Source organism: Bactrocera latifrons, unplaced genomic scaffold (assembly GCF_001853355.1).
Source record: "Bactrocera latifrons isolate USDA-ARS-PBARC rearing strain unplaced genomic scaffold, ASM185335v1 scaffold_0, whole genome shotgun sequence".
NCBI classification, from domain to species: Eukaryota; Metazoa; Arthropoda; class Insecta; order Diptera; family Tephritidae; genus Bactrocera; species Bactrocera latifrons.
Window position 1 is genome coordinate 5382023 of NW_017534406.1, and position 11593 is coordinate 5393615.

General features: G+C 38.0%; 1 protein-coding gene across 1 annotated transcript in view; it reads left to right on the top strand.

The window, feature by feature from the left end:
- Window positions 1–11355, top strand: part of LOC108969136 (carbonic anhydrase-related protein 10) — a 111710-nt gene extending 100355 nt beyond the window's left edge. Inside the window, exons 6-8 of the mRNA XM_018933724.1 lie at window positions 1106–1327; window positions 9085–9268; window positions 11302–11355. Coding sequence (XP_018789269.1) covers window positions 1106–1327; window positions 9085–9268; window positions 11302–11324 — 429 coding nt within the window. The 3' untranslated portion in view covers window positions 11325–11355. The remainder of the gene's footprint in view (window positions 1–1105; window positions 1328–9084; window positions 9269–11301) is intronic.
- Window positions 11356–11593: the final 238 nt, after the last annotated feature.

Below are 11593 nucleotides of genomic sequence, written 5' to 3' on the forward strand. Positions count from 1 at the left end.
ACTTTGTTACGAGAGTATAAAAAAAGAAATCAAAAAGACAGAAAAAGAATTATGTAAGAAAGTGCGCATTTTATAATCTTGCAACTCGCAGGAATCAAAGCCCGAGATATACCTAATGGCGCAAAGCGTCAACCAGCGATCGGAATCCAAGCAAAGAAGAGGTACTTTTCTCAATAGTTGTTTCTTGACAGATCACGAGGGAGTCGTATCAAGATATCATGTTATTTTTGTTCAGTATTGTATGGCATTTAGAACGACTCGATGCATTTTAGGTGGAGATCTTAAATTGAAAGCATACAAAATTCAGTTTGTACAAGAACTGAAGCCGCTCCATCTTCTCAAGCCACATCGTTTCGCGCTATGTGCTCTTCACAAGCGATCAATGGGTTTATTGAGAGAACACTTCTGTGAGCAGATAATTTTATGTTTGGGGCCGTTCGATTGGCCACCAAGATCGTGGGATATAACATCGTTACATTGTAAAGTCGCAAGTCTAAAGTCTATGCTGACAATTCCGCCTCGATTCAGACCATGAGCAAAACATCACGCGTGTCATTTGCCAGTTACCAGTCGAAATGCTCGAACGAGTCATTGAAAATTGAACTCTATGGAGGGACCAGCAGTGACTAGCCAATATTTTAAGGAGAATGTCTCCAAGAAATAAATGGCAAATAATGTTCTTTTCCGAATGATAACAAACATTCCTCATTAAGTTTGAAACTTTTTTTTTTTTCTTTGAAAAAGTAGTGAACCTCAGAATGGATCACCTTTTATATATACCGACATAAAACAACAAAAATCATTATACTATGCAGTATATTGGAGTTGGGTGTAATATCGAGCCGATGTTATCTATTTTTGCCATACTACACGTGTCATATACTAATAAAATATTCTATGACATTCATTAAGGTATATCACCACATCACTAATCATATGGTGTGAAGTCAACAGAATATTTGTTATATGGGAGCTAGGTCAAGTTTTCGCCCTATTTAATCCATTTCAACACAGAGATATACTGTTATGAGTAAAATACACTCTCTCATTTGCAGTTGGCAAATATATTCTAATTATAATTCATTTCTAAACGAAACTCTTTCAGCTCGGTGATCTGTCTAATCCGGAATTGCGTATGCTCACAGATCAACTGGAACGCATACGTTTTGGTGGCGATGAGGCGTTCGTCAAGCGTCTGTCCATACGCGGACTGCTATCGGAAACGGATCAATATATGACCTATGATGGCTCGACAACAGCACCCGCCTGTCATGAGACTGTGACGTGGGTTGTCCTAAACAAACCCATTTACATAACCAAACAACAGGTAAGCGGAACATGAAATTTTTAATGTTTACTAACATTTTCATACTTATACTACTGTAATTGAAATCACGTCTCACACTTGTATGCACCGATGAGATTGGCGTACGCCAAATTACCTTTAAGGCACATTTTCAATATATTAATTATACTAAAAGCGAGTTTTGTCATCCTTAAATTCGTTAATTCTTTTGTTCGGTCGTGCAATTTTCGTTCGAGTGCTTCTCGTCAAATTATATATTTTATAAGCTGTCAAGAGCACTGCAGAGCGAATGTCAACAGAAATATATGAAAAATACATAAGCTTAAGATGTGCCTTAATGCCGTGTAGCCACAACTGATTTAAACAATCGCATTGGGATCCCCACAAGGCAGAGGACAGTGGTGCGTATGAGTAACATTTGTACGTGTGAGCAATAACAAAAGCAGTGACTACAAATGATGATAAATTGGAGTATACGAACTCGATACAAATTTAAAATTAAATTTTACTCCATACAAATTTTTTTTAAAATTTATTTTAATATAAATATTTACACTGGTAGCCTGCTAAGACTACAATTTTATTTTTATATCGAAATGTAAGACTTTTCTAAAATTCCAAAACTTTTTTTTTTTTCAGTAAATTACTTTGATAAATATTTTGGTTTCGAATTTTATCGACGCCGGAAATACTGTGGCAAAACGACATCACCTACGTAAGCTGATGTTGTTGACACCACTGACGGTGTGTCATTGATGAGCCGCTTGACACATTTTGTCTTACTACCTTTCTACAGCTCTTTATTATTCAGCCACTGGAATTGTTGGCGCTTCGAAGAAGTATGTTTCCGGCAGAGTGCTTGTGTATGCTCAAGGCAAAATATACACTCATGTATGTATATCCATACTTGCTTACAAATACGTATATTATATATGTAGCACGCAGCATGCGCGCAGCAGTCGGTCTGGGTTGTTGGTTACTCTGCGCTGTACTCACATATGCGTGATATGCCGGCCTTTGCGTGAGTCAAGCTCTTATAATATTCTCCCTTTCTGCCATATTTTACTTGTTGTGTGACTATCGGTTGTATACTTATCACGTTGGTGGCAAGTACGTACTTGCGTGTTGCTGCACTTGTTGCTGACTCCTTATGTGTCCTCGAGCGCATAAGTAGGCTTCTTTACGTGTTTCATTCATTCCTCTTTCACTGTTATCTTCTTTTCTCACTTTTTTGCATGAGAGATTGTTTCTTTCTTGGCTTAGTTGCTTAAGGAAGAGAGTTTGCTTGCTGTAGCAGACAATTTTAGACAAATTCATCATGTCATTTAATTAATTATTTACAGCTTTTTTCACGGTCGTCACAATATGACTTCTAATTATTTTAAATGTTGAAATGCAAACTTAAAATACAAATAAATTCCTTTATTTAGCTGTTTGTAAAATGAAATATTTCCGAAAGTAAGGCGCATACGTGCATGAAAACGCATTTCTTAGGGTGTGTTGAGAAATGTTGCATAACTTTTAAAATACAAATTTCAAATAAAATAAAACTTTATAAAGTTAAATTAGCGTACTCTTAGTCTTCTTCTCAGCTCACAGTTAGTGCCTTATAACAAAAGCCGTATAATATATCGTCCAATGTTCATCAATCGTTGGCATACACCATAGACTTGACGTAGCCCCACACAAAATAGTCAAACGGCGTCAAATAGTACGACCATAACTCGTTCAATAAACTGGGTTTTCAATAAATCGATTATGACATTCGCTATGTGGCTTGTGGCATCGACATATTGCCAAAGTACATGTCATCCAAATCGGACCAAAAAAATTCGGTTATCATTCAGCGATGGCGATTCCGGTCCTGATCATCACGGAAGAAGTACGTCTCAATAAAGCCGCCGGCGTATAAACTGCCACAAACCGTATTTTTCCTGAACGAATTGACAGCTTTTGAATCCTTCGTGTTGCTCCTTGCCTCAAATGTGGCAATTTTGCTTGTTTATATACCCATTAAGCCAGAAATGGGCCTCATTGGAGAACAAAAGATGGCCCGAAAAAGTCGGATCTTCTTAGATCACCCGTTATTATCAAGTTTTCTCTAGTTTATCGAAACAAGTCGAGTGCTTCATTTTCTGTAGATGAACCTTGGACTCCCAAGAAATCATTTACAGAAAGTACATCGATCTATCGATTGTTCCTATGTTAATAGCAACGAGATTTGTTTAAGGACATGGACGCAATCAGGATTAGCTGTACATCATAAATTCAGGACATTGCTGAGAGAATAAATTGCATTTGCAGCTTAATAGGAAGGAATAGGCAACATGTGTTATAGTAAGACTGTCGATATGTCACTGCTGCAGAGAGGCAAGACACAAGACCGAAGTTTATTTGCTTTCAGTGGTAATGACAAAATGATAGTGGAAATCAACTTTACGGTGAAACAAGCCATAATATGTACATTAAAAATGTAGCAAAATAGCACACGAGCATTCCATAGTTATTGCTCACTTACATGACAACGGAGCTGGATAGTCGAACGACGTTTATTTATTTATCGTCGTTGTATACACATATATACATACATATGTATTGAATAAGTTGAATTTTTTTGTAAGCATTTATGCGCTTTTTAGCCCTTGTTACAACCCGTTTTTGTGCTTCTCGCTGCTTCTTTATTTTTCGAGTGGCTTTCCCATCGAAGGCACAGAGATTTTCGTTTTTCGCTGAAGTTCGACCAATGCAGTGCCCGAATGTTTCCTGTCTTTTTTTTTTTCTGACTTCTTTCTTACTTATGCATTCTTGCTATCTTTTAAACGTTTTTCATACTTAACGCTGCGCTGCGTGGAGCATTTATCCATTTATATACTATATGTAGCGAATTGCCGGTGTCATTTCCGTAAGTCGGCATTGCTTGTAACCTCTTCCGCTTCCGGTGTGACAGATGCGAGTACAGTTTTCAGGCAGAAATATACGAGGTGTGTTCAAAAAGTATCGCGAATTTTGAATTTTTCGCGGGTTACGTATATTCGAATTTCGAATTTTTTGTGGCCTTATGTTGGTACTCTTGTCTGTCACTTATGCCGACTAGCCCGACCATTTTGAATGTTCATTTAATTGTTGCAGCTTTGCTTGCACGTGTTTTGGATCGTCTTCGATTTTTACCTACTCAAAAAAATGGAGCAAAGAACCTGTATCAAATTTTGTGTGAAAAACGAAATTAAGTGCGCGGATGCATTCCGAATGTTGACTGCGGCATACGGAGAAGCTACCTTGAACCGTAGCGATGTTTATCGGTGGTACAAAATGTTCTCAGAAGGCCGAGAAGATGTGACAAAAATTGGCTTTTGCACCACAGTAACGCCCATGCTCACACATCGTTGCTTGTGCGCGACTTTTTGGACAAAAACAACATACTAATGATACCGCAGCCAGATCTGGCCCCCTGTGACTTTTTCTTGGTCCCTAAACTGAAGAGGCCTATGAAAGGACGACGCTACGCTTCCCTTGACGAGATAAAGACGGTATCGAAGGAGGAGCTGACGAAGACAAAAAAAAAAAAATGATTTTTTGAAGTGCTTCGAAGATTGGAAAAACCGTTGGCACAAGTGTATAATATCTCATGGGGATTACTTTGAAGGGGATAAAATAGATATTCATGAATAAATAAATAATTTTTGAAAAAGCACAAAATTCGCGATACCTTTTGAACACACCTCGTACATATATACATACATGAAAGATAAACATCTTAACTTAATATTGGAAAATTTTTCGTTTAACAGCTGTGATTGAAGCTTAAATTTATTTGTAATAATTGAATACTTTCAAATATTTGTTTGATGGTTTATAAAAGTAATTTAATGATTTATAAAACTTTTGCATTCTTTATTAAGCTTTTGGTTTCTTTGTTGGTTCTCACTCGCGCATTCCTGCACAGGAAAGTACATGATTTAACTGCAATTTCCGTTGCGCGTGGGCGGCGGCATACGTTGACTGTTAATGGCATTGTCATTTTTCATAATTTTTCAGTCTCTCTCTCTCTCCTTCTTCCAAGCTATCAGCACTTTAAAATTTGTCCATTACAGATATTTGCAAATACATTACACACTTTTACCGTGTGCCACCTTGCCACCTTTTCGTTTACTTATTTTACACATTTTATGCTTTCGTTCTTTGTTTTACTAGTAATTTCCCGTTAGCAGTGGGCCCTGTGCCACTGCGGGCGTTTTAATTTGCTGCATTAAATATATGCCGCACAGTAGCGCAATGCAACGAAGAATGCTCCTCTACGTTCACAACAGATAATATTTCCGCATTTGCAGTGACACACGCACACATGCATACGCAGCATCACAGCAATCGTCCACACACACGCATATGTATATATATATATGTATATGCATATAGGCATTCTTTATTATCCTTTCGCGTGCAGCAGATACGTGGCATGCGCTCGCGTGCCTTAACTTCCGGCTACATTTTGTCTGCTTTGCATATGTATGAGCGCGAGTGTGCACAACGCTTTACACCGGCATATGAGCTTGCATACGGCGACACACACTTCCATAAGTAGATTAGTATGCTTTTAAATACAAGTAGTTTGTGTGTGGGTGTGTATGTGTATGTGTGGCTGTGTGTTTTACTCGTGTCATTTCGCACGCCGCTGTGTTGTTGGTACCCCGACGCGCCACATAATCAAGTCTCAGGGGCACCATTTAAACGCAGTACACCACAACCTGCCTCGTTTGCCTTGCTCCGTCTCTTCTCCCTCCTCTCCATTCTTTGCTTTATCGCGGCTTTCTTGCTTTATTTTTCACGTTTTTCGGTATCCACCACACGCTGCCATTCGCTTAATTAACATTTGCGTTACAGTTTTGTAGTTCATTTATTTAAGGTTCACTACAACGGCCAGAACACCTGCAAGGCACTACCTACACATACATACATATGTACATGGCTGTATGCAAACGAGTATATGGCAACGTATGCAGATATTTGCTCAAGCACTTGCCGGAACCCTTGTGCGCGTCGATGTGCATAATAACGCGCCGGGCGTATGTGTTATCATGTCAGTGGTAGCTAAAAAGGCAGTTAAAAGTTTTTAAAGCTAAAAGTCAATATGCCACTCATTAAAGCACTGTTAAAGCCTTAATTCCCTTACTGGACTTAAATCCGAAGTGTACCGAATTTAATTTACACGATGATAATATTGAATTTTCCTTTCACTTTCTTATATTAATATTTCTTATTCCAGATTTATTGGAGTTTGTGCTATGGTTTCAAATCTTTAATCATCAAGTTGGCTGAGTCATGTAGACTAATTAAGATAAAATGTGTTGACTCTTGGAAATTCCAAGTGTAGTCAGGTCCTTCTCCACCTGATCTCTACAAAGGAGGTGAAGCCTTCCTTTTCCTCTGCAAAAGATCATAAATCCGCAGAAAATTTCTCTTGAAAACTTGTAACGGCAACTTATCAGTTCATGATTCATGATTAGCAGGACGGGATGATGAGTGAATTGTAGAATTTGCTCTATGTTAGTCGAGACAGGACCTTATTTCTTAATTGCGTACTGTGTCCGGAATAGCACCTGTCGGCAAAAGTTAATCTGTGTTAGATTTTGAGGCTGACGCTATTGTTGGTGTTAATGCTGGTTCGAAAGACGAAATTATCTATGACTTCAGAGTTTTGATTGTCAACAGTTAGGTGAGAGCCTAGTCGCGAATGCTGTTAAATTACAGAATATATTTTGTCTTGCTCTCGTTCACTACCAGACCCAATTGCAGAACTAACGACGCGAGTGTTAAGGCCAATGATATCAATATCATCGGCGTATGCCAGCAGCTATATGTGTACTCTTGTAAAAGATTGTGCCTACTGTGCAGCTAAAATTATTCTCTCATGCAGTAAGTTTAAGAAGTCGCATGATAGGGAATTATTTTGGCTGAAACCTTCCAGATACGACTGAGCTTCTGGTGTTGCTCAACGTCAGTTAACAAGCCGCATCACTTTTGCGGGGATACCAAATTCAAATGCAGCTTTGAAATCGACAAAGAGGTTGAGATCGATTCCCATTTTCACGCATCTTTTTAAAGATTTTGGGTATAGTGAATATCTGGTCAGTTGTTGATTTTCCAGGCCTAAAGCCACACTGATCAGGTCCAATCATTTTGTTGACGGTGGGCTTTAATATTTTACACAATACGCTCGATAGAACCTTGTACGCGATGTTGAGGAGGCTTATCCCACGGTAATTGGCGCAGATTGTGGGGTCTCCTTTTTGGTGGATTGGGCGTGCTTTGCTCCTACAGCAAGTTCTGTTTGAAGGTTAGATCTAACCATAAAACTTGTGAATTTTTTCTAAAGACTCATACTTGTAAACGCGATCAAAATAGATTTAGATGTTCGCATTTATTACATTTTTTCGGTTTTCGCATTATATTGGTATCTTAAAAACTTAAGCGTCAATAAAAAAAGTCTTTCAACAAGGAACATGATTTTGATCGGTAAATTTAAATGGAAGCTCTATCCAATAACGGTTCGATATAGGCGATTCCGACAGATAATCGGCTTTATATTCCTCTCGAAGCAGAAGACAAGAGTGTGAAATTCAGTGCCCACTGACCTGCCTTTTCCTTGAGAGCTGATTTCTGGGAATACTTCCCCTGAAGTGCAGATCAACCAATCTACCTAACGTTTTCTACGGATAAGAAAACGAAAGACTGATGGGTCTAAAACCTTTGACCGACACATGGGACCTCTTTCAATTCTTTAGAATGAACGCATGCCTAAGCCAAGGCCCAAGAATTAATCACAATCTAATGCAGTTCGCATAACGTAAAGAATTGTTAAATTTGAACTGTTTGAACGAGTTAATCGTCCATTTATTAACATACATAGGTAACATTTATTTAAAAGGCCCGAAGAATGCGTAGTCCGTTCCAGAAATTTTGAGAGGCATCAACCCAGGGGAGTGTCTGCTTCTTGGGATGTCTTGACTACTCACAATCCAGCTAACGTTCTCTTCCTTTAAGTACCCCAAGAAAATGAGGTTTCCCTAGATACAATTGGGAGTACTCATATGTGACTCTGACTAGGAAAATGACATTGTTAATTTGTGCTTATAAGCGATTAATTTTGTACAACCTTGTGGTCCCTGTGAAGTACTTTTTCATGCTTGTGTGTAGTAAAAGTTGTTTTGGAGGGATGTATCACAGTTGGCTAACTAAACTACTGGTTATTATAGATTTTTGTTTATTTTGCAACATTGCAATGAGTATGTTTGCCGTCTTTATATATTGACAATGTGGCGTAATTTCATCAGCAAGTGTCTGACGCTGGAGCCTTGTGGCGTGGAGTGCAGAAACTTCAACTCCAATATGAAACTTTAGCGGCAAAGTATGTACATGTCAAGCATATGGGTGGGTACTCAGTGTGCTAACTCGATAGATTGGGCTGATAATTAATGTCTGGCAATTACCAACTTATTAAACTTTGCCGTGGATCGCGGTGCAGCAGACTAGAATAATGCTAATCCAAAACTAAAGGATGTAAATTTTGTATAAATTTATACTGACATTGAAAATGTGAGCAAAAAGTTGACATAAACGACATTCGTAACATGTTTTAACAGGGGTAATGTACAGTATTGGAACAGCTTTATACTACTTTTTGATTATATTAATGCAAATTACAAAATAGCTTAGCATTTACATGGACAAGTGTGATAGACAGACTAAGGCTTTATATTCTCCTTAAAAATCTCTTTTTTCAGTTGCACGCCCTACGACGCTTGATGCAAGGTAGCCCCGATCACCCCAAAGCACCGCTAGGTAATAATTATAGACCACCACAGCCGCTACTGCACCGGCCTATTCGAACCAACATCGATTTCAAAACATCTAAAGTGAATGGCAAAGCTGCATGTCCCACCATGTATCGCGAAGTGTATTACAAAGGTAAGCACATTAAGTTTGAATAATAGAAATAATTAAATTGTTAAATTTATAATAAAAATTATTAAATATTATTTAAATATTAATAAATATAGAAATATTAAACAGTAGTCATCTTAAAAGATACCTTTTTCCATTTAGGTTAACGCAACTTATTTTCTAAATTCTATTAATTTAAAAAGATAATTGTGTATATTGAGCACTTCTGGGTAATATCACCATTAACCCACCATGTATAAGAATAATGTGTTTTTTTTTTATTGTGGGCGCATACTTATGTACTCTGCGTTAGTGGCGAACAATCTAAACCTCTTTGAGAACAATCTAAACCCTTTACGTAAGGACTCGTAAGGCATATCTAGAACCAACAGAAGCGACATTTATATAATATTTAATGGTGGCGTTTTAGACTATACTACTTTTGCACTTAGCATATACGTATTACGAACTGAGAAATAAATACTTTATTCTTACACCCCACTCCCCCTTACCATATGGAACACAATTGGTTTATTCATAACGCAATGAATGTTATCTTTACAAAGAGAAGAATTTTGCAGAAAACTAGACCTAAGATGATGGTCATTTTAATTATTTAATCTCATAAAGAAACAACAAAGCGGTGAGGGCCCATGGATTTCCGGCCCAGGTATTCAAATTCATGGTCGGACGAAAGAATGCCTAGGGAATGGAGTTTAAGTGTGCTCTGCTCAATCCACAAAAAGAGAGACCACACAATCTGCGCCAACTACCGTGGGATAAGCGTCCTCAACATTGCATATAAGGTTCCATCGAGCACACTGTGTGAAAGATTAAAGTCTACCGTCGAAAAACTTATTAGACCTTAGCAGTGTGGCTTTAGACCTGGCTAATCAACAACCGACCAGATATTCAGCATGCGCCAAAGCTTGTAAAAGACCCGTGAAAAGAGAATTGACACACACCACCTCATCGTCGATTTCAAAGCTGCTTTTCACAGCATGAAAAGAAGCTTCATTTAAACCGTTATGTCTGATTTGGTATCTCCGCAAAACTAATACGGCTCACACGATACTGTTAACAGTTATAACTTCGAATTCGTAGATAATTCCGTCTAACTTGGAATCAGTATTAGTTGTCAGCTTCGAAATCCATTCAGAATACCTTTTGCCACCAAACTCTGTAAGTCACTCGTTATTCGCGTATTATTATATGACGCAGAGGTATGGATGATGGCAACAGTCGACGTTACGAGTTTTCGGGAGAAAAGTTGTGAGGAAGATTTATGGTGTTTTGCGCTTTGGCCACGGCGAATAGCACATTCGATGGAACGAAGTTATAAGACGAGATCGACATAGTTTAGCGAATTAAAAGACAGGGGCTGCACGGGCTAGATTCGACGCAGTACCCGCCGGGGGAAGCAGAGGAAGGCCGCCACTCCTTTGGAGATATCAGTTGGAGAAGGTGCAGACTACACTTGGTATCTCGAATTGGCGTCAATGTGGAAAGAAGTAACGGTTATAACCGCATGAGCGGTGTCTACGCCAATAGAGAAGAGGAAATGCCCCCTCAGTTTTTATGTCTGCAATAGGTCCTTTCCCCTCTAGTAGTAGTCGGTACACGACCAGGACTGTCACATTTTAATGCAATAAAAAATACACCTGTCAGGGATATCTTAGATTAAATTAACTTAATTTTTCAACTCCTAAATGGTTACCAAGTTACTATGCCATAATAGAAACTATTTAAGCAAATTGCTGAGTGAACAGTTATTCTACATATAAAAATATGTTTATCTTTAGAAAGTAAAGCAAAGATAATTGCTACGACAATAATGTCGAAATTACAGATTTATGGCGCGTGCTTCCAACTACTTTGTTTTTATTGCTGTAATTTGTAAATCTATTGCCATAATTGAATAATTTATTTACAAAAGTTTAACAGTAAAAACCCATAATCGTTTCAGATTTATTTTTAATTTATTTCATACATATATCTCACACAATTTGGTATATAAATAATCACTTGTCTTTCGCTTCATTTCCATTTCCCGGCAGCTACAAGTTGGAGACAGCATTGAGGCGTATCTCGGCAATAAATAGCAGCATTAGCAACAGCAATCAAAGCCAATCGCAGTTGCCACCACTTCAACTTACATAGTATTTAAATATAAGCATATATTTGCACACACTTATACAGACATATGTACGTAAGTACACGTAAATCGGCGTGCAACAGGAGCTTCCATAAATTTAAATAAATAAATAAATATTTATATTAGCATTGTAATTGTAACAAAATTATTGTATTGCATGTGCATAGCTGAGTTACAATGAAATACATATAAAC